At 43.6% G+C, this 23,596-nt stretch overlaps 2 protein-coding genes across 3 annotated transcripts in view; one reads left to right on the top strand and one right to left on the bottom strand.

Moving 5' to 3' along the window:
• Positions 1-1,775: 1,775 nt before the first annotated feature.
• Positions 1,776-8,194, top strand: fgf16 (fibroblast growth factor 16). The gene is made up of 3 exons (XM_071458276.1): positions 1,776-2,796; positions 4,297-4,400; positions 6,562-8,194. The coding sequence occupies exons 1-3, from the start codon at positions 2,493-2,495 to the stop codon at positions 6,805-6,807; spliced, it is 654 nt and encodes a 217-aa protein (XP_071314377.1). The 5' UTR covers positions 1,776-2,492; the 3' UTR covers positions 6,808-8,194.
• Positions 8,195-10,187: 1,993 nt separating this feature from the next.
• atrx (ATRX chromatin remodeler) overlaps positions 10,188-23,596 on the bottom strand; it is a 31,602-nt gene continuing 18,193 nt past the window's right edge. For both annotated transcript variants that reach the window (XM_071457142.1, XM_071457143.1), the window contains exons 30-34: positions 16,746-16,895; positions 14,853-14,969; positions 13,807-13,902; positions 13,473-13,601; positions 10,188-11,840 (exon numbers count right to left, since the gene is read on the bottom strand). In XM_071457142.1, the coding sequence (XP_071313243.1) occupies positions 11,610-11,840; positions 13,473-13,601; positions 13,807-13,902; positions 14,853-14,969; positions 16,746-16,895 (723 nt within the window). In that variant the 3' untranslated portion in view covers positions 10,188-11,609. The remainder of the gene's footprint in view (positions 11,841-13,472; positions 13,602-13,806; positions 13,903-14,852; positions 14,970-16,745; positions 16,896-23,596) is intronic.

The following is a 23,596-nucleotide window of genomic DNA, read 5'->3' as shown; positions in this document are numbered from 1 at the left end:
CCATCCCTGACTCCTCGTCAACCCCTTGCCCAATTCATCAAGCAGAGGCCCATGGGCATTCATCACCCCCACCACCTTTCATATCCCGCACCAGCTGAAAGCCACTGTCCCTCCTCTGACTTCAATGCCGCCATGACACACCCATAAGATTTATAGTGGCATAATTAGTAGCAGTGAAAAAGGCTCGGTGCTTTGGAGGGTCAGTCATACTGTATCCCACTCAAAGCCACTCACATCTGCTTCCAAACGGATTGCATTGCCACCCCAAAAAGTTGATAAATTAGCCAAAAAAAACAAGAAGCCAAGAAATTCATCAGAGCCTGACAGTGACATCAAGACATTCATACACACTTTGGGTAATTTTAACGCAGTTTGTCACCATTCATTGGAAGCAAGACACCGTCATAAATCCCATTTCTGTCACAGGGAAGCTGCTTCTGCCTGTGATGAGCAGCTCTGAGGTGAGAACTCCCCCTCAAGACAGGGGTTTCCAAAAACAGCTTGAGGGAGGTCTAAAATAACATGCCTAATAGTTAAAGTGTGTTATTGATGTAATCGTGCCCTCCCCTCCCACCTCGCCCCGCTGTCACTGATATCTCAAGAACAGTGAACTAATTAAAACACTCCTGGAGTTTGTTTTCATTTCGATCCTCACACAGAAATAAAGTCTTCGCTAAACAGCTGCATTTAGCTTTTTTTTCTTCTCGCGAAGCCACAAGTTGGGACCTGTTGTCCAATTGTGCACAGAGGAGATGCAAAATCCCCATTCAATCATAAATTACACATTGTGCCTGTTGTGGCTTTCTCTGTGTTCTCTTTCATGTGCATGATGGCACAGCTCATGCTGCATTTGAAATATGAAAAATGTTTGACATCAGTGGTGGTAACAATCTGTGGTGGAAGGTGACTGAGAACATTTACTCACATATAGTTTTGAAGTGTTTGTACTTTATGCTTTTATTTCACTGCATCTCAGAGGAAAATACTGTGCCTTTTTTTTTTTTTTTTTTTTACTTATTTGACAGCTATAGTTACTCATTTACTTTCAAATTATGATTCTAAGAACAAAACATGTGATCATCTTACATTCACATTAATGTATAATTAATAAAAATATAGAAATATAAAAATATAATGCTCACATGGAGCTTTTTCTTTTTTTTATAATTTGTTTTTTTTTGTTTTTTTTAATGCTGGACTTTTACTTAAGGGATCTGGGTACTTCTAACACTGGTGCTAATTCAGAGAGGAATTTTTTTTTATGAATGTGTGGTGCTTACTCATGTTTTATGTAGTTACATAATTACTAGGCAGCAGAACATAGTGGGGAAGCAGCAGCTTGTTTGAAACTTTGCACAGAAGATGGGAACATGAACAGTTTGTAAGATTAATATTGGAGAGGTTAAAAAACATTTTGATCAAAGCTCTTCTGAAGTCTCCAAAAGTCCATACGCCTCTGCACCAGTCAGATTTGATACTACACGTCATCAGCATTTGGATTTTCCTTTTTTTTCTCTCCTCTTCCTTGCCAGTAGTACAAGTGGTGAAGCTGCTGGTTTGCTGGAGCACATTGCAAACGTTGTGCAGAGGGGCGAGGAAGCACCTGCTTCCAACAAGGAGGTGGAGAAAATGCTCTCATGAAAACGTCCAACTGCAGTGGTTGGCACTGACATTTGTGCAGGAGGTTGGTTTGCTCTGAGATTATGCACAGGTTATTTTGATAATCCTGTGATGGTGCTGGGGGGTGGGTGGGGGGGGGAGACATTCGCCTGATACTTTGCGGTTTTCCTTTTCTTTCCCAGGAGGAGAGGCTATGGTGTGACCATAAACCAGTCAGTGTAAATTATGGATTTGCCTTTGTGGTGAAGTGGTTGTTACAGTTTCTGATAAATGTAGCTTTTCTGCTTTGTGTCAGCTGCCATTTGCGTTTTAACAATGACGGTCTTTGCTTCTGCATCTGCGTCGCATTTTAATGCACCACAAACTGTTGCCAGAGTTTCCTGCCCCTGGGCAGGCGATGTGCTTTTATCAGAGAGCCTCGGACCGCGCTCGGGAGCGCAGGATCTATGAGAAGAAACTTCTGGACTTGGATTTTTTTTTTTTTTTCTCGGAAGATAGATACAGCTTTCTAAGAGAGCAGTGACAGAGACGTAGCTGATAGACAGCGGCATCATCAGTACTGAAAGTTGGACTGAAACTAGTCTACACGTTCAGTGAAGGAAACTGATGCGCGTAAGAAGGGATGCCAGCCAGGCGTGGCTTGTGTTTGAATATCCAATGTGGGAATGCGTGGGGAGTATGTATATAATAGACTCTCTCCATCTGATAAACAGAGATATCAAACTGATGATTAAAGCTAAGGACGGTCAATAAACTCATAGGACTCCGCTGATTTGGAGGAGCACGGCGCGCTGGGTAGCTCCGCTTTGTGCGTGCATGGACCGGACTCGTATAAACTTTTCTCCCTCTTTGAGTCACCGCAACGTTTTAAAATGCCTACGCTTAATGTGACAGCTGTGCACACAATGGCAGAGGTCGGGAGTTTCCTGGGGACAATCGACCTGGATTTACAAAGTTTTCCTGCACTGGGGAATATGCCCATACCGGAGTCTCCAGTGGGCTTGAATGAGCGGCTGGGGCAGATTGAAGGGAGGCTGCAGCGGGGGTCACCGACCGATTTCGGGCACCTCAAAGGGATCCTGAGGCGGCGGCAGCTCTACTGCAGGACCGGCTTTCAGCTGGAGATATTCCCCAACGGGACTGTGCATGGGACAAGACAGGACCACAGCAGATTTGGTGAGGGTACTTCTTTAGCACTGGACCTTTTTTTGTTTTTGTTTTTTTGCTTTGAAAATGTCCAAATATTGTAGATTTTGTTATATAATCTGTTTCTCAGTTCACAGTAATTTGCCTTTAGTTTGCTTTACCACCAACGACTTATCACAGGCCTGGGTCTAAAGGAAAGGGGTGAACCATGGCCCGTCTGGCAACCCCGAGGAAAGCAACCATCAATATAGCACATTTTATTGCAGTTTTTGCTGATTTACGAGGTCACTGTTATGCAATATGTATTCTGCAGCCACTAACAATTTGGATCATTTTCGCTGCTGTAACTCTGGGCGAAGCGGGTTTAATTAAGACGCCTTTTTATTTTCTCCCTGCACACATCCCCAGTGAAAACCCATTCGTGCGTCACTGTCACCTGGCGCGCAGGGGAAGCGGAGCCACACGCGTCCCTCTGGCAACGTGGGGCGCAGGTGTCTCTCCTCAGTCTCTGAGGGGCTTTTTTTTTTTTTAATTTTTTTTTTTTAAGCGATAAACAGATGAGGTCAGAGGTCATCTCACAGGTGCGACCACCGCGGAATTCAGGGGAGGTTTAATGTTCAGACTTCAGCCCAAGACAGGCCGGTTTACAGGGGATGGGTGGTCCGTGTGTTTGTTTCTGGCTTCACTTAGCTTTAAAATGCGAGGTCTTTGTCAGAGCTGCAAGAAGGACATGGCTTTGATTAGAGGGATATGAAACACACTCTTCACCCCGCAAAAAATTAGAGGGATCTTCTCTGTCATCCTCTGGCATCGGATGAGGTCGAGGAGATGGGGACCAGGTGGCTGTAAGCCGGCCCCTGCCAGTCAGCGCAGCCAGCTGGATCCTCTCTGACTAACCTCTGCATCACAACAGCCAAATGGCTTTTAATTTTACCGGTTGTTTCCCTGCCTTTGAAGTAGATGTTCACTTTACAGTAACTTCCTGTGAGTCAGCAGTTCACTAAACAACTTTACCCACATCTCAGCTTCATAAAAGGGACTTCTTAGTGTATTGGTTGCCAGCTGGGAAATCCCAAAGACAGGATGAACACATTTATGGAGACCACAACACATTATGATACAGCGGAGTGATATGTGTTGCTTTAGCAAGACTAAAAAAGAAAGCTAGAAACCAAAGGAATCTTCCATTAGCGCTGTTGTAATCCAGTCTTTCATGCTGTAAGCAGTGATAAAATAAGTCATTCAGTGGCCTTAAATGTGCTATTTTCCAACTAAAGCATGGAGTGGCAAGAAGACGCTGGGTCTTCTTTATGCATATTAGAAATAATACAAGAAAGCATGAGAGGACAGTGAACACACATCCGCAGTACAAGTGAAAATAACTGAGACATAGTCTGCCCGGTCTGCTGTCACAGGAGAGAAGGCCACTTGTTGCCGTAGTGATCCTGCCTGTTTCAAAAACAGTGTTTTCGTGGGCTTCACTGACTGGTTTGCGTTGTGTGTGTGTATGTGTGCCGTGTTTGACCTCAGGTATCCTGGAGTTCATCAGCCTGGCTGTGGGTCTAGTCAGCATCAGAGGGGTGGACGCTGGACTCTACCTCGGCATGAATGAGAAAGGAGAGCTCTATGGGTCGGTGAGTCAAAAACCCCTCCTTTCATTCACAACCCCCGCCCTCGCCATGCAGCCCAGGGTCTCATTCAAAACAAGTCCGGTGCTTAATACACACGACTTGATTCCCAGGATATATTATTTTCAAGCCATTCTCAGTGAAATGGGAATATACGTCAGTACTGAGCTATCGAAAAGAAGTTTTCAGAAGGAGTCTGAGGGTCCGGTTGTTATCAAGGTTCCCATAAGGGGCAGATGAGAAAACCACAGAGAGACAAAACAAGCTGTCTTTGTTTCTCTCACACTCTGTGTCTCATACCTCCCTCTCCTGCTGCTTCCCTCCAGGATGGTGAGCAGAGAAATTAATAAAGACAGTAGATTGACTTTTAGACCAAAAACAGCAGCAGTGTCAAAGAAAAGAAAACAGATCTTTACTCTTTTTTTTTTTTTTTTTTTAAATAGGAAAGGATTCAAGGAAAGCAGCTTTTGAGAGCAAACTGTCCTCTTCATTTAGTTTTGAGATATGCAGAAATATTTACATATTTTCCCAAAGTGGAGACGGGAACGCTTGGAGTCACTTCGGATGTGTGCAGAGGATGAGCTCGGTGGAGATTACGTATCCATGCGCAGCTGGGCCAGAGTTTGGACTGCAGTGTTAAATATAGAAGAATTATCTTCTGTTTTTCTATAGCAAATTCAGTTTCTAGAGAACATCTGTTTTTTGGAGGGGGGGGGGTCCATTTTGGCTGACTTTCTCTCACATGTGGTTGGTATCTGGAGACAGAGAGAGGGGAAATGGAAGAGATAAAGACAATGGAGGGGAAGTATGTGTGGGTTACCTGTATCAAGTGTCCCAGGGCATTACCTGAGGGCCTCTCAGGGCGCAGAACTCGGAGCATTTCGAACAGAGGCCACCTTTAAGCACGGCCATTATGTTGAAAAGTGCAGATATTGTTACTGCGTGCTATCAGAGTCTGGCATCCTGGAGCTTTGACCGTGGGGGGAGGGGCGGGTGATGGTGGGACACAGTGATTTAGCAGGGTGGGGGGTAATTGCACACCTGACTGAGTCACCTGACTGACAGAGGGAGCGATGTAGACATGTCTGTCTGAATCTGAGAGGCCAGGGGATGGGAGGGGGTGGGGGGGGGGTAACAGGTAGAAGGGTGCTTCCGTCCCACAACCACCAGACCTTGACAAGCTTTTGATCCGATACGGTTCTTGTGTGTGTGTGTGTGTGTGTGTGTGTGTGTGTGTGTGTGTGTGTCAGGATGAAGCTAGCCCAGTCATGTGCCCTCAGGGCTGTGTTTACAGACAACAGCTTCACCACACAGCCGCAGCCAAGCAGAGCCTGACAGCCAATCAACAAAATTGCTTCTGGAATAAAAAAAAAAACAGACTCTTGCACAAACACTTGCAAGAACTACAAAGTGTGCTAAAGGCAGCGTTTGACTGATCCTGAACATTTATCTTTTTCTCAGCCAAAAAAAGTTCGGGTGCCCAGGAGGGACAGCAGGAGGGAGAGTGCGAGATAGCAAACTGTTTGGGACGCCCCCTAGAGTGGTTCATATTTGGCTCTCGGTCCTCAGTGATACCCTCGACTCTCCTGAGGTCCGGCCCTCTTACAGAGCAGCAGAGACTGACTGGTCTTGGCAGGAAAGCAGCTCAAACCCTGTATTGTTCCCACACACTCACTCAGCCAGCACACTCTCACCTGCTGAACCTGCAGCCATCACTCATGCTGCGCCGTCAGTGGAGGCCGAGGCTTTTAGTGTGTCTGTGTGCGTGAGGGAAGACTACTGCTGCTCGCTGTTGCATCACAGAGAGGGAAATAATTCTCCATGCACAATGAGAGGTTACCGGGTCTGAGGAGTGAGTGTGGGGCCTAAACTGAAAAGCTTGTAATGATTTCCCCTCTTTGGTCATCATGAGCACGCGCCTAGATGAGCTTCCACTGGTTCATTTCAGCCTTCAAGTGCAGTGCAAAAGAGTTAACGACAAACAAAAACAACTACATCAGTAACAGTGCAAAGCAGCATCATTCATCTCACTCTCATCTGCATTTTAATGTCTCTTTAATCTTCCTGTTGTTGCAAATTTTCTTCATTTTTTTTTTTTTCTCTTCGCACCCAGTGCCGTGAAGCAGGACTTCGGCACGTGACTAACAGGTTGTTTTCTCTCCTGCAGAAGAAGCTGACAGCAGAATGTGTGTTCAGAGAGCAGTTTGAGGAGAACTGGTACAACACCTATGCTTCAACTCTGTACAAGCACACAGACACGGGACGCTTCTACTATGTGGCCTTAAACAAGGACGGCTCGCCCAGGGAGGGCGGCAGGACTAAAAAACACCAGAAACTCACCCACTTCTTACCGAGGCCGGTGGAGATTGAAAAGATCCCTCAAGCATACAGGGACTTATTCCAGTACAGGTGACCAGCGCTTACACCGGGAGAGCTGGTTACATTGGGAGGAACAGAAATAAAAGAAGAGGAGAGAGGGGTTATTGTGGATATTTTGGACCCGGTACAGAACTGTTTACCCTCAACTCCCCCTGAGGTCACTGTGTTTGCGCCTCAGCCCCACTACCAAGCACATACGGCACTGACATAAACATTGTGCATGTTCCTGGATGTTGCTTCTTCGCTTCTGTGGTGGACTCGTGACCTCGGAGAGGAGGGAAAGTTGTCTTGTAAAACCACTATGGACATGGACGAAGGAAGCCCACATGACCTCCCAGCTGTGGGGCGATCGAGACAATCACATCAGGTGCCATGTTTTCTCAATAACCACTTTTTAGAGGTAAATGCGTAGATGCTGAAGCGACATGCAACGACAAATGGAGTTGTGGCTCCTGGCAGTTTTGAGCAGCACTAAGCTGGTGGGGAGAAAAAAAAATATTGGTTGACTATAACAACACAGAGAAGAGACTTTCAGAAGCTCCAAAAGGAAACAGAAAGCACTGCATTTGTCGCGCACTATACACAGTCATGGTAATGTTAAATGTGAAAGAGGGCAAAATCCACATACACACAGAGAGATAGATAGAAGGTAAGGCTCAGAAACACACTAACTGTGTGCTGCATGCAGGTTAAGTGGCAGGTTTGGATAGTCAGGTACTAAAGAGTCTGCAAGAAGAATGTCTGTGGGGCAGAGACCAAACTATTACATGGGGAAACTGGAGTTTTATTGAGTTGTCTTCAAAATCAAAGATGAAAGTGAAAGTGAAAGGATATAAAATCTCTATGATGAATGTGGGATAGATGAAAGAGCACTTACTGCACATCCCCAGCCCCAGCTGCAGGCTCACTTGGTCTCCCATATAATCACCAGTCTAAGGATCACATTCAAATCAAATATCAAGCAGCATCCTGTAGGAGTTGTATGCAAAGTAAGTGATTAAGCTGGGGACAAAAGCACTTCTCTGACTGTGGTTGTAAAGAGTAAGAAATGGGTTTTTTTTTTTAAAAAAAGGACGGTGACTTGTAATGTTCAGAGTGTCAGGAACATTATTAAAAATGCAAGCAGCTGAGGTGTACATATGGGTGATCCTATTTATGAGATGTACAATATATTTATTTTCTACATATAAAGTATAAATATAAATCTATATATTTATTTATTGCAAAGACTTTATTTTGTAATGAACTTGAAGTTATCTGGACTGTAGATTCTACTGAAATTACACCAAAAAACAAACCAAAAAAATGAAGAACTGCAATGAACATGACAATAAAATTGTCCTGCTATCGAGAACTCATTGTGACAGACTATTTTTGCTTGGATTAAAATCTGATGTACCAATTAAAACCGGATATACATATCTATGTGAATGTTGCTTTTTTTTTCCCTTTGGTTTCTATGACTGATAATATCAGTCTGTCTGTGGGTCGGCCCACCACTTTGATCCAGATTGAAATAAATCCACAACTGTTGGTTTGATTGCTTGAAAATGTTGTACAGACATTCTAGGTCCCCAGAGGATGGATCCTGCTGACATCGGTGATCCCCTGACCTTTCCTACAGCGCCACCATGATGTTGATGTCTTTGTTTTTCACCTGAGAATAAATAGACCTCTATTAAAAAGCAGCTTTCTTCAGCCTGAACAAAAAATATTTAGACTTTGCTGAAGTAAGTTAACACTACTGAATGACCGTTATTATGCAGCCAGCTCTTTGTTATTAAAATACATCATATCAAATGTAATGTCTTGAAAAGCAGTGACCTTTCGGCATTTTGTCCTGCTATCCAAAAGACTGAGAGAAAAGTGGGTAAAAAGATACAGTAGATTTTTTTTTTCACAAAGGAGATCCCATGCCAATTTGCCCTCATAAACCCTTTACCACAGTCCTTCTCTGTCTCCATAAGGTCTTAGTCAGGCTACATCCACCGTACAAAATCAGATTCCTTATGCAACTGGATCCTGACTCCTAATTGGCTTTACACATCAGCATGGATTAAGGGCAGTGATTGGTTGTTCAGTGCAGGGGCCTCACAAACTCCACTATAGTGTAGTCTGCAGTGGGCCTTTTCAATGGACAGAAACAGCTGCCTGCTGCAGAGAACCAGCAGGGCTGTGCTGCAAACCTGGAGTGGTGGTAATCTGGGGCTAAGAGGGGATGGGATCAACATTTCAACATCTGCAATAGTTGTAATGTTTCTCCACTGGCAGATAACTGTAAGCTGTGAGAGCAAGCTCCCCTGGGGGGGAGGGAATGGAAAAGCCAAAGACATGCAGGGGAAAACCCTGGCAGACTGAGAAATGAAAACAATACCGGGAGAGGGAAAAATAGATGAAAGATTGAAGGGAGAAGAGAGTGGGACAAAAGGCACTTAGTGCTGTGGGTGTGAAATACAGGGACAGTGCATCAGGAGGTATCAACTAGCTGCTTCCCAACCCCAGGGGTAGTTCTTGACGACATGAGAAGGTATGGTAAATATGAGACAGTTAGCTTAGCATAAAAACTGAAAGCAGGGAGAAAAGGCTAGTCTGGCTCTGATCAAAGGTAACATAAGCATAGCCACTCACATCTAAAAAAACTCACTAGTTAACACGTAACCTTGTACGTAAACCCAAGTGTAAAAACATTAAGTTGTGCTTTCACAGGGGTTATGTAGTTCTTGGTCAGGCTCAGTGGCTCTGTGAAGTCTTTGCTGGTTGTCTGGCAAACCGGGAAGATTTTGTTACCTTTGGATAGAGCCAGGCTAACTGTTTCCCCCTGATTCTAGTCCTTTTGCGAAGCTAGGCTAACCAGCTGCTGGCTGTAGCTTCACATTCGTCATACAGACATGAGAGTGCCATAAATCTTTTTATGTAATTATTGGCAAGAAAGCAAACAAGCATATTTTTAACAAATGTCAAAATATTCTTTAAATTTTACATAAACCTGCAGTTTCCTGTTTATTGACTGCATGTTTAAAGTGAAACACATCATGTATATTGGCTGGTACAGTGTATCAATAATAGTGCATACATCCCTTGTTCAAAGCTGGCTGGGAAGCTTTGTCATTCCCCCTCCGCCTCCAGTCATTTACTTCTGTCAACTGTCTAATTAAAATGCTCCAAAGAAATACTGGCCAATATTTTGTTAATGATACATGATGATATAAAAGTCTTAAAAATCTGATGTCGGGATAAACCTTAACCATTCACCATTAGTCAAGCTTCAGATACATCATCATGCAGGTGTGTAATAAAAAGTTTGTGAAGACCTACAATAGTAAATAATAATCTCCTACTAACATTCCCCACTATAAATTCAGTCAGTGCGAAGGAATGCAGACTTATTAAAAACAAATAACTCAAACACAGGAGTTGCTCATCCTTTTGGTCACTTTATTAAATGTTATATTAAATACTTATCAAGATAATAGCGGATCAAATTCATGGCAAATCAGGTTGGTGTATTTGCTAACATAAGAACATTCTTAGAGGAGGGCAAAAAAGTTCTCTACACTTATGAAATACACCTTGTGCAAACACATGAGCCAACTAGAGACAACAGGTGTCTCTTCGTGAGAAATGTACATATTCCTCATGTTTAACAGCTACACCAGTTTAAGCATTTAGAAGCAAGAAATGTGCCAAAGTCGAATACACGTAGTCTGGGTGCCTGCCTGGTGAGACTACAGTGTCCAGGAGGGCGGTTTCTCACAAAGCAGAGGACACAAATCAGCCAGATATAATAAGATTTCCTTTACTTCCTCTGACCAAGTCCAACCTGAAACACACGTCTCAAACGGTGACAGACAAGTAAAGGGAAATGTTTTGGGCCCTGTGATACATGGCTGAAGTGGTTGTGTTTTGTGAGACCCAGTCAATCACCCAAGCTTGGGATCAACACAAGTGGAACATAAACAATGAACAGGACGCACAGTGCTATGCTAGACAACACATGACGATGACAATGATGTTACAAAAAGGTCATAGGAACGGGCAGGCAGTTTTGAACAACACAAGCATTCCAATACCATGTTCAGTGACAACTAATGTAAACACTTAAAAGCATAATAGAAAAAGTTCTCAACAAATCTCAAATCTCAGAACTTTACAGAGCTTTTTAGGAAACAAATATAAGGCCATTATTTTTTTTTAATGTTTTTTTCTTTTTTTTTGACTTATCAGTTTCTTCTATCTCCCAAAAAGAGCAGGACTTTGCAGAATAAACAGCTGTTGGTGATATTGGTGGAGGAATCTACTGGTGCTAATAATCTTGTAGAGCTTTACATCATAGAGTCCTGTCACCAACAACACTGGTCCCACTCAGGTTTAGTTAGGCATTTTAAAACAGTATAAAAAACTGAGTTTAAATTATAAGGAAACCCTCTCATGGGGAAAACAATACAATGCTAAAAAGCATTGGGGGTAAAACTTGTTTGTCTTTAAATACATGAAAAATGAAGATACAGAACTTGAATAACATTAAGGCGGTATATACATTTTTTTTCCTGTTGAAACAGATTTTTCTTTCATACAGTCATTTATACATTATATTTCACCTTCTCTCAGTGAACTACAGAATAAAGAACTGAGAGTCTATCCCACTTGAGGCCCCAGTGGACAGCAGCCTAGTCTCAAAACTACTCCACCCTCTGCTTGGTGCACCGGTTTGCTTTGAGCTCTCAGCGGTATCACAGTGTGTTGTTACAGGGCCACTCTTGGACTGGGCCACTGGGAGCCGGCTAGCTGAGTGGGAAGGGGGTGGGGGAATGGGGGCAGAGGAAGAGTCCCTCTGACTTACAGGCCCTTGGAGGGCCCAGGATTCTTGCCCATGCCTTGATGGGAGCCCAGGCCATGGAGCTGTTGGTAAAGCCCCAGTAGGTCCATCTGGCTGAGCCCGCCGCCTCCCATCATGCCGTTCTGCAGTGCCAGCTGATTCAGGTAGTTGGCCTGGTTAGCCATGACGAGCTGCTGCTGCTGCTCCTGCACCTTCCTGTTGGTGATCAGCTTCTGCACGAACATCATCAGCTGGGCAAACAAAAACACAGAAAGACTGTTCAAGTAACTATAACCAACTATAAAATTCCTCCTGTAATTAAGTAACCACCCTCTGAAGACCTCATATCTCTGAAGCACATGTGGAGATAATGGACAATAAAAAAGATAGACATTGAAAACTGGCAAAATATGACAAAACACTTCACCAAGGTAGAATGTAATGGCTTATTTAATTATTGACCTAAATAACATGTACGTCCATGTATGGGTGGCATGGCACAGCAAGAAGGTTCTGGTGCCTTTGTGTGGAGTTTGCATGTTCTCCCTGTGTCTGAGTGAGTTCCATCCAGGTACTCTGGCTTCCTCCCACAGTCCAAACTCATGCACGCAAGGTTAACTGGAGACTCTAAATCGACCGAAGGTGTGAATGTGAGCGTGAATGGATGTTTGTCTCCACATGCCAGCCCTGTGCTGGACAGGTGTCCTGTCCAGGGTGTACCCCGCCCTCGCCCAGTGTCAGCTGGGATTGGCTCCAGCCCCGTACCGATATACAGTATAGATAATGGACGGATGGACGTTCATGTATGCTGGAAAATACTTATCTCAAGTTCTCTTCTAAAAATTGGCATCCCAAGTTGGCCTCTTTTCCCTTGCCACAACCAGGCCCATGTTCTCCTCCTCCTCCTCTTCTTCTTTGGATTTTTTCCATACACATAAATACCGCCATAGCAAGCTCCATTGTTTACCACTGTAGTGGTGCAGATGGATGTCGCACACTGATGACAATTTATTTTGTATATTGACTTGTTGTTGACTTTGTTGGCAATGGAAAAGGAAACAATCGGCATCCACTCCTGGGTAAAATGACTGATGTGGTGGATGTGGGTATTAATCTGCTCCGGTCCAATCGGCAGTAATGTAAACACAAAACCTGGGTGAACTTGCTAATTTTTGCCCCTTTTCTATGTGAAACACTGTAAACATATCTGTCACCTGCCCAGCACGGCGCTGTTAAACCAGAAACACTGCAGCTATACTGCATTCAAATATTAAAGCGTGCACAGCCCCGAAATGAGGTTTAAAAACACACACAAGTCACCGAGCGAAGCGTCTCCCACGGATGCTCCAACACTTAAAAGAGCACCAACCCGGAATGAGTCACCACAGATCTGTTTTAGCAGTTTGTACAGCAGCTAGCAGCTCACTCTCTCCCCCGTGTCTGTGTCTGAGTGTGTGCTCTGTAACTGTATGACATTGCTCCTTGCAGTTGTTTGTGTCCTCTCAGAAAAGCAAACTCAGCTGGCAGTGTGAAAGGAGTCCAGGGTTTACTCGCATTTAAAAAAAACCTGTTTATACCTGCTAATTTTGGTGTAAATGGGTATATCATTTAGGTCATACAACTTTCTGAAGAGTGAATGAACAAATGCTTCTAACTGCTTGGTCATGATATTCACATGAATAATGATCCATTAATCAAACTTTATGGGTACATGTCTCCTTTAAGCACCACTGACAAATATTATTAACAAAAAGTATTGTAATGAAGTTTTTTGTCAATATGGCCCAGTTGTACATGCTACAGTTTGGTTTTCATAATTAAATGACCTGGTTTGCGAGTAAAATGGTGACAGCAGACATTGTCTTCAACTAAGCTGCTCTTACCGTCTGCTGCCGGGTGAGAACGTCCCTGTAAATGGCTTCCCTGCGCTTGATCTCCAGCTCCACACTGGCCTGTCGTCCCAGAGCCATAGATTGGACCTGACTCTCTGTGAGTGACGGGTTCTCCTTCCACTGTGGGGGGAGATGAGAGTTCACACGTTAACCTCAACCACCGCCACAACTATAATCATGCTGCAGTCTAGTGCCAGAAAGAGGACTTCTTTAAAAGTACTGTTTTTGACAAATTCAGATGCTTGCTCCAACAACAGTTTTCAAGATTATCTTCATTGACTGAAGACTGATTTAGAAGCCGTGTGGCATATGTTTTGACACTCACCACTCTGGCAACAGTGTCCTCCAGTGATTCCCGTGATAAAGTCTTCAGTGCATTTGTTGCTTCAATGACTTTCTGTCGTCCCTGGTTTATAAGGTCCTGAGAACAAATGAAGGAGTTGGAAAACATGAAAAAGATGCAGGTGAGCTTTTGCATAAGCAATGGATACAAATATTGCAAATATTTAGTATATATTTAGTATATTTAATATAGTGCATGGACGATCTTTAAAGCTGTATTAATTAATATTTTTGAGATTGACATCAATTTAAAAGAGTAATGTCAAAAGCATCATTTGTAGTTATAGTTCATTGTTGTGTTTTTATAACCCACATGTTTATTAGGCTGTTCAATGTCACTACTCCAGTATCCCTGTAGGCAGCAAATGCCAGAAAAAAGAAAACCAAATAGCAACTGGCTGGTGAGGAAATTATAAGGAGTAGGTGAATACAAAACTAAAACAAGTGTAAATATTAGATTTGTAGTCATCAGCTGACTGGAAACGACTCCAAATAATCTCTGTGTGCGCTTAATGTGAAAACAGGCAGCACATTAGCAATACACACCTGATAGTCAGCTATCATTGTGGTAGCTTTAGGTCCTAAGTATGTTTGATTTTAAGCTCTAAAATCTGTTGATATGATCTTCTTAAGAAGAGGATGCTGAGCTGTGAATCTCTTTTACAAGTTTATGAGAGTCTTCTTACAAAGAGAGAACCACAACAACATAATTTCTTTCGTGACATGATTATACACTCCTTTTGTTTTACACTCGTTTGACTTTCTTACTGAATAAAAAAAAAAAAATCGCCTCTCTGCATTTTGTCCTCTCCTTCAGTCAGATTTGCCACCATGTATAAATAGCTGCTGCCCCAGACATGAAGTATTACAAACTGTTGGGTGGCGGAGCGGGGCAGAGCTGGGCTTGTTGGCTACTAGACTGTTGTCACAATTAGCAGTGGGGTCTGAGGAATGTGGGGCGCCATGCCGTGGGGGAAGGAGACGGACGAGTGTGAGGCAGGAGAGGGGCATGTGGAGCTCATTACTTACCTCCAGCTGCTGGTTGGTCATGGAGGCCAGAGCCGCCACGTTGTAGGAGAAGTAGCTGGAGCTGCCCATGTCCATGTGGGAGTATGATGACTGGTAGTTGGTCCTCATGGACAGACCCTGACAGATGAAAGACAGAGACGGGGGGGAGGGGGGGGGTTAGTATACAATTATGCAGGTGTTAAGAGCCACCAAGGGCATCACTTTGGTCGACCAGAGACAACAGTTAATGTCGCTTGTCAACCTCATTCACACAGTGACTAGTCCAGCTCTTCTAATGTTCAGCCAGTAAACTTTACAAAACTTTACAAACTTTCAACTCTTCACACATTCAACTTGTTTCACTCTGCAAGAGCGACAAGTTTCCTGATATCAGCCTGGTCCTCTTGTATTAAACGTGTGTGTGTGTGTGTGTGTGTGTGTGTGTGAGAATGTAGTGACCTGAGGTAAACAGTCCTGTCCCAGTAAAGGCTAGCAGGATGCCAATGTTTGTGTGTAATTGAGCTGCTGCAGATGGTTTTCCCGTGCCCTGTAATCTGGCCATCCGGTGTGTGTGTGTGTGTGTGTGTGTGTGTGTGTGTGTGTGTGTGTGTGTGTGTGTGTGTGTGTTGGGGGCCAGTGGGGGTCTTTGGACCTGGTCAGAGACAGGTGTGCAGGCCTAAACAGTACAAATACTCAAAACAACCACAAAACCACAACACACATGAACACCTCAGCACACACACTCACTTTTGGATTTGCCATTAACAAGCAGCCACTCTTGGACTTCAGCTGCATCCTCAGATGCTCTGCAGACCTCAAACGTCTTCAGACAGACACACAAAATCTAAACTTTACTTCATTGCCAAAACTCAACGTCTGAAAACTTAATTTATGACATGAGCCTCGCTAAGCTCTGCACCGAGCTGAAGTCATCCCAGTGAGGCAGAGGGCTCCTGGGTTCAGTTTGGTTTTGGGCACCTGGTCATGTTCTCACAGTTTTTCCCATTTCCTGAGTTGCAAATCTGATATTCATACACTTAGCTTTCCCTGGCCACCACCGGCCAAGCCTTAAGTTGTGAAGACATTAGCAGAGACCAGGTTATGTTTGTTACGCTGCTCTCCTACAAAGCTCAGAGTATACAGCATGATACTGAAAAGCCTCTCGTGGCTGAAAGTGACCACCTCTACATCTCAAGTGTGCGACAGTTTGCAGCGATGCGAACACAATTGAAATCCTCACATTCGACCTCAGCGCCACTGTTTTTCCTGTGACTGGGAACCCTCTGTTCTCTTGAAAAGAAGAGGAGCTCGGAGGGAAAAGCTGCTTAAGGCACACAGAGGGCAGAGGAGGGAGTGTGTGTTGGACAAATAATCATTAGAGTGAATTAGAATCTAGGATTACACAGGGGGGAGAGGAGACCTGCTTCTGCTCTCTTTCAACATCAAGCCCCCCCCCCCCCCCCCCACTTCTCCAAATAAACCCCACTACTTGCCCATTGATTTGTCCCACAAGAAAAGAGAGACAACATAGGAGGAAAAGAGAGAAAAGCGAAGAGTGAAACAGACAGAAGAAGAGACCCTAACCCTCTGTGTACAGCAGCTCACTCGCCTGATGGTGGGCCATAATGACAATCACTGGAGTAGGGGGTGGTGGACTGGGGGCTGTCATCTACTTTAAGTGAGGAAAGGATTACAGATCCAACACCAACTCACACATCATGACAAACAAGAGTGGGGCCTTGTTCAGCTTGCACCTTGCACTTTGATGTCAATGACTTGGAGACTGACAAGGGCTAAGTGCTGTGTGTGTGTGTGTGTCTGTGTACCTACGTGCGTGCACCATTGTATTTGGAACTGGTGGCTATGCCACTGTGCAGCGTGCATGTCTGTGTTTGTGTTTTTCTCCTTGTCTACCTTTTTCTCTGCCTCATATTCAGCCCAGGCAGCCTTGCGATCCTCCTCACTCAGGGCCTCCTCCTCCTTGTGGTCCAGCAGGGAGTCATGTTCATGGTAACAAACAATCTGGTCCTTATTGTTCTGCAGAATCTCAGCCAGGATGGGATCCTACAGCAGGGAAGATGACAAAAAAATGGAAAGGGTCACAGTGTGTTTGGCCACATAAAGGTAACTATATATATATATATATATATATATATATATATATATATATATATATATATATATATATATATATATACATACACACACATCCGATATATATAGTAACCTAGTATACAGTAATATATATATATATATATGTGTGTGTGTGTGTGTTTGTATTCAGACTAGCAGCACAAATCCTGTTTTTGGCATGTCTAGATTGGAATCCCATTGCTTTTATCAAAAGCTATTAATTAAAAAAAAAACAAACCTCTAAGCACAAAGCAAAGCATGCAGCAAGAACGCAAGGGTTGAACAGAGGTGGGTTTTTTTCTGGATTAAAACAATGTGTTTCTTAATAAAATGTTCTGTGAGCCACAAACAGCACACAGAATCTTTTAATCAAATTTTATTTAGATCTCTGGTTGTGTTGGCAGTTTTTTTCATATCACCTTACCCCTCAGACATTCATAAACTTGCGTGCAAAACTGATTTTATCTTAACAGGTGGTTTGAAATCTAGCTCAAAACTAATCTCTGGATGTGTACCTCAATATGTTCACTTATTTAAGATGTTAAATTGTCTCTCTCTTTTTTTTTTTTTTTGGACATTTACTCAGTGGTGACTGGGAGAGATGACAGGAAATGAGGAGGGGGAGAGGTCAAACAAACTACCCTGAATTGAATCCAACCCAACACTTGGATTTAAGAAAAAAAACACATGGATTTGTCTGTTAGACGATTAAAATGACACATAAAAAAAACCCCAAAATAAATAGATTCATTTTTTTGGGACTCTGGTTGCTATAGCTACATTGTTATTGAAAACAATACCTGAGTAAAATTAAAAGAGCTGAGCCAGGCTCCACTCACACAAACATGGTTTAAATTACTCTCTCTGCAGCACGTTTGCTTTTCTTTGTCTCAACTTAGCTTTACATTAAACTGGAACTTTGCAATCTGGAAACAAACGTCATACAGAAGTTGCATCATTAACCTCCACACGGACCAATTCATAGAGGGGCCCCACTTGCCTCCATGCTCTTCTCCCTCTCATTTTGAACAAGTGTGAAGATGCAAACAAAATTAATCATGGATGCCATTTGTATTAAGGTGGAAAAAAATTCAAAAACAGAAACAACACACTATGAAATTAAGCAGAGATTGTAAACCTGTACTGAATAAACTGAAAATAACCACCAAGCCAGACGGAATGAAACTGGATCTCTCAAAGGGGGAGAAGTGAGCAGTAAGAAAACCACACAAGAACCTATATTTAGGTTCTCTGCAACTTCAGAGAGTGACCGATAAGGTGGCTGAAACAGGTAGGTGCCAAAAGCCTTCTCAACCGCATACCTATCAACCTCGTAAAGTTGGATCTCGGGATCTGATTGTGCTCCTCGCTGACACATGTTTGTGTTTCCCAGCCATCACACTCAATCGGGACAAAACCAGGCCACCCCTGAACGACCAGACATTTCAGAGCAGAAGCACAGCCAGCGATTCAGCTGGTCCTTTGCTCTCTAATTAGGACATAAAAGTGCAGGAGAGCCTGTTGGCCTGACTCGGATAAAAGGCATCTATCGTGGTTTGTTCTGCCAAAGTAGGTGAGCACAAGGTCAAATAAAGGCCACAGTAGATGCCAGCACAGGCACTTATGTTGGCACCGGTATAGACACAACAGGCATGGCTTGATGAAGTCCAAATCTGACTCAGTGCTGACAATACGGATTATCCAGTGGCCACTCAGACGTTCAGCTGGGCAAGTTGATTTTTCTGTCATAGTTTCCCATAAGAAGATAACATTCTACAAACTTCCACCTCTCTGCTTTGCAACTGATCTGTTGTTGTCTGAAGGAGGAGAATGATGGCAGGTACTTTGAACTATGACATGAAAAAAAGTCTTGCATCATGGAATCAGGAATTTCTGTTGTTTTAAAAAGGGACAAGTCAAATCCTGCAATACTTTGCACAGCCTGCTGTTGAAATAAGGCAGATTGAGCTGCCTTATTTTTAAGTCAATGACAACTACAGCCAACAGGCACACGTCCACAACAAGAGCTGGCAGCTTCTTTCCCGTTTGTTGGTATAAACAGAAACTCCCCTAGTGTGAAAAACATCCAGATCGCTACCCTCATGTGAAAAAGTCATAGCCTTACTAAAGAAAGACAACACTTGGGACTTAGTTTTTATTTTTTGGTTATGCCGTACTTTACTACTGTTAACTACTTCAGTTTAAGCTATGCATGGAAAAAGCTGAAACTTTTTGAGCATGTAAAAAATGTGTGTGAACATTTTATACAAATGCATGAAAGAGAAACAATTCTGACTGCAGACCGGGTAACAGATCAGTGAAACTGCAGGTCAAATGACAGTACAGATGCTCCCACTGGAACCCAGTGTATTCTGGGATATTTTAGTAATCCCCACCAGTAATGGCTCTGGGGTGGTCCGGTCCATCTCCCATCCTGCTGTGCTCAGTGTGTTTGTGTGTCCCGAGCCAGCACTAATGATTGTAAGTAATCTGACCTGAGCTATTGTCATCCTTATGGAGCTGCATGGTAAAGCCTATCGCCTTACTGCAGGGGAAAAGAGAAAGCAAGAGACGCTGGGTGGGCAGATGCTCAGAGAGAGAAAGAGGTAAATTACCCTACTCAACTCGATTAGTTTTTTTTTTCCCCCTCTGAGAAGAAATATGGCGAGCAGGATGAATATTTCTAAAGCGTGAAATCCAGGACAAGAATTTTGGTATTTGGCATCACAGTGAGGATGTTTGTTTTCAGATGTAATCGTGGAGGTGGCAGGCCATGTCTGAGGACACGTTGAATTCTACAGGCTGAATGTTCTCAACAGATTCAGTCTCAGTGAGGGCCTGGTAATTGCTGTAAATGTAAAGCAAGCTTTAAGATGACTGTTGAGCAAGGCAAAGAAAAGGGCCAACAGAGCAAAGAAATTTAATGTTAGAATTTGTATACTAATCGAACAAGGCATCCTACATGCATGACATGTACCACTGTATGAAGGCCTTTTCTGAGAGAACAATTTATGCCCTATTTAAGCCAAACCCTTGTACATGTATATATTATGAAAATGGCTACCCTGCCAGCAGTCCATAAATGATGTAAAGCAGTTTTCAAACTCGGCAGCTCTCACATCACAAAGATGAAAACTTGGGAGTCGACAAAAGTGGGCCTCATGTAGACTTTACAACTTGGCACAGGCACCCACACGTACTCTACCAATAGACTTTAGGTGACGCTTAACTGTAAAAGGTCTGATGCAGTTAAACACCCGCCTGCATTAATAGCTGTGGGTTGTATGCAGGCTGGATTTTTGGCTGTGTTATCAGATACTTTCTCGAGCTGAGAACATTCTCAACCATGTTAACCCCATGTCCCGCACCTAAACGGTCACTTACTGCTTTAAGAATGCTTTAACTATGCCTCTACAGTCACTGTTTCATTTTATTTCTGTCATTGCCACAACAATAAACCTCCACTTAACAGAGAAAACCCCCACACAGGAGGCATTGAATGTGCAGAGATGAAAGGTAATAAGGTTGGAAAGATATGGTGGAAAAACAAACCTTTGATTGGATCCTAACATGAAAGAAGAGTGAAACAGAGGTAGAGAACACGAGACAATAATGTAAAGAAAAACAAGCTTCAAAGTGGGAAAGTGACAAAGATTCTCAGTTTTCTGACTATAGCAACTAGTTTCTTGAGTTGTTCAGGACTTTTTGAAAGTATTCAAATTGACTGTGTCTGCCAGAAGCTGTTTTTGATGCACAGGTACGTTAACCATAGCAACAGAGGGGACCAAGACAGGAGAAATGCGAGTTGTTGATACACAACGCCCTACTGGCACCCTCTAAACAGTTCCTCTGTAGAAACTATGGGTGTAGCACCTGACATCATGAGTCCACCCCTGCCCTCAAGACCTCCTTTGACCACTAAAATCTAATCAGTTCATACTCGAGTCCAAATGAATGTTTGCACCAAATTTGAAGAAATTCCCTCATGGCGTTACGGAGATATTGTAATCACAAGGCCAAAATTGCATTTGTGAGGTCAACGTGACCTTGGCCTTTGGCCACTAAAACCTAATCAGTTCGTCCTTGAGTCCAAGTGAAATTTAAAGAAGTACCATCAAGGCATTACTGAGATATTGTGGCCACGAAAATGGGCCACAATTTTCGGAAATTTCGGACAACCCGAAAACAATTATACCTCTGGCTCTGGCCGTCGCCAGCGCGGAGGCATAAAAACCATGCCTCAGCTAGCAAGAAGTAAGGGGGTGTATTTTTTACTGAAGCTCGCTATTAGGCCCAGCTAGGTAGAGCTAGAAGGTCCGGTCAGGAAGGATTGATGTGGGGTCAATTTCCCTCTTTCCACCAGCGCAAACCTTGTGCTAGTTCTGGGCTGTTGCTACTGCCGGTTCAGAGTTGGTTCAACTTGCGAACCCTCTAAGAATAGGTTTGCTTTTCCCAGCTTGAGAGCCACCTCATTACATCACTGTATACATCTGTGCTGAAGTGAAAAGCAGACTGTACCCTAGCTGTAGTAGTTGAGAGTGTGGGAGTGGAAAGGTAGTGAAGTGTTGCTCAGTTCAAATTGGATGGAAGGGCTGTTCCCCACAGGGTGAAAAGCCTGTCGTCAGAGAGGTGAAGGGTGTGATATTGCTTGAATGTGGCGATAATGGTGCACATTCTCAAACACTCCGCACTGAGTGGTTCAGTAAAAAGTGACTGAAAAAAAAAGGGACCTTGACAAGTTCAAACCCTGGCACCTTTCTGACGTCCACACAGCCACCTAATAATGGCATGTAGTAGGTGGGAATGCCAAATTGTCGGTTTTGTAAAGTCACAAAAATGGTCAGGTATTGAGACAGACATAGCTCCCTCAAAGAAAGAAAGGTCGTTTCAAAAGCTGTTTGATCAACTAACAGTTCTGAAGTAGTATACTGGTGCCTTCTACCAAAATTAAGCCATTAGACTAAACCGTTGTTCGTCATGTACAAATTATATGGTGGTAAGTTTGAGCTCTTCTGCACAGTGATGAAGTAGCATCACAACCTTGCTAAAGACAACAAAAACGCATTTCTACAATGATACTATCCATGTTGATGTTCAATAACCATACAGAAATAAATCATGAAAGAGTCACTAATATCTCCAAAGACATTAGTCCCAACAGACTGGATGCAGCAAACAAAGCCCACGGCTCTCGCTTTTTCTCACCTGCACCAACGCGGTGCCTTGCTGTTGCTGTCATTAGTGCTCTCCACCTGCAATGCAACAAGCTCAGGCATGTTTCTGAAAGCTGACGAAGAGCATTCTGGGAAGTGTGAGAAACCACTTACCCAGGTGGGTTAAGGGTGGGTACACTACAACACTAAAATAAGCCCTGGGATCCACTGATCATCACTGACTGACGATATATAATGCTTTAAGGGTGTTCAAGGGGGAAGTTTCTTTTAAGGTCAGAGTGACTTCCTATACATAATTAGACAAATATGGTGTGGCTTATTGCTCCAGTCTGCTCCTGTCTGTGCTTTGGTTCAAGTGCAGACTCCCCACAGCCTTTCAGTGTCCCTGACAGAGTCTAATGACCACCGCAGCAGTCACCTGCTGAGAGCACATACAGTGAGGTACATCCACAACCTGCCAGCTTGATCAACAGTGTAGCAACATTTGCAGGGAACACTGCGGTGAGTTGTATAAAAATTATCCACAAACTAACCACGCACACTGCCCTTTGCGCAAGTGGCCACATGGCAGATGGAAGATACAAGTGTGATGAACAGGAAACAGGTAAGGGTGGGTGGGGAGTCAAACTCTCATGTCTGGGCTGTGAGGACCTTCTTTGTCATTAGGGGGAAGTGCGCCTGCTTCCTTTGTCTCCAATTAGTTTCTCTGAAGAGCGGAGAGACATCTTTAAAAGACGGGGTTTAAATAATGACCCTTCATCACGCAGTGGAAGCCAGAGGGAGAAAAAAAGAAAAACAACTTTACTGAGCTCACTTTGAACATTTGTAGGCAGAGTGGCGAGTCAGGGCAACAGATGGTTGTGAGGATGGCTGGGAGAAGCAGGGTTGGGGTAATGGTGGACGGGGGAAGAGAGTGGGGACTTCAGCACAAACAAGGTTGAGAGGGAGTGGAAATGAAGATAGGATAGGAGGTGAGCTAGATGCAGTAATGACAGAGGCAGGATATAAGCAAGTAGGGGACATAAAAAGAGGCCTAACAGGAGTAGAGGTAGGTGGAGCGATAAAAGAGAAAACATAATTCTCTTATGAGTTTTCCCTTCGACACAAGAAGAAAGATGAGACAAAAATAAGTCCATCTCAAGCACAAATATCAACTACTGCCTCTGAAAGCAATTTGCCCTCTCTGGCTGAGAAAACAACACTTCCCAGTGTGAGGAGCTGAGGAGAAGAAGTACAAAACTCTTTCTACTGTGGCTCGAATCATTCTCTCCTTCTGTGCAGAGCGTTGTTGGCTGAAAGTGATAGAGGGTGTCTGACTCATCTTCACATCATTCCAGACGGCAAATTCCTTCCATAATACCGCAGTCCTGCTGCCACATCATAGTTAACCCCCTGGCCAAAACAGGTCGGCTTGTGAAAGAGCTTGTCCGCCTCTCCGTCTTTAATACTGTGTCACAT

The sequence above is a fragment of the Trachinotus anak genome, unplaced genomic scaffold, assembly GCF_046630095.1.
Source record: "Trachinotus anak isolate AG129_WGS33_773 ecotype Australia unplaced genomic scaffold, CSIRO_AGI_Tana_v1 ptg000021l, whole genome shotgun sequence".
NCBI classification, from domain to species: Eukaryota; Metazoa; Chordata; class Actinopteri; order Carangiformes; family Carangidae; genus Trachinotus; species Trachinotus anak.
This window is presented reverse-complemented; position numbering and strand designations above follow the sequence as displayed.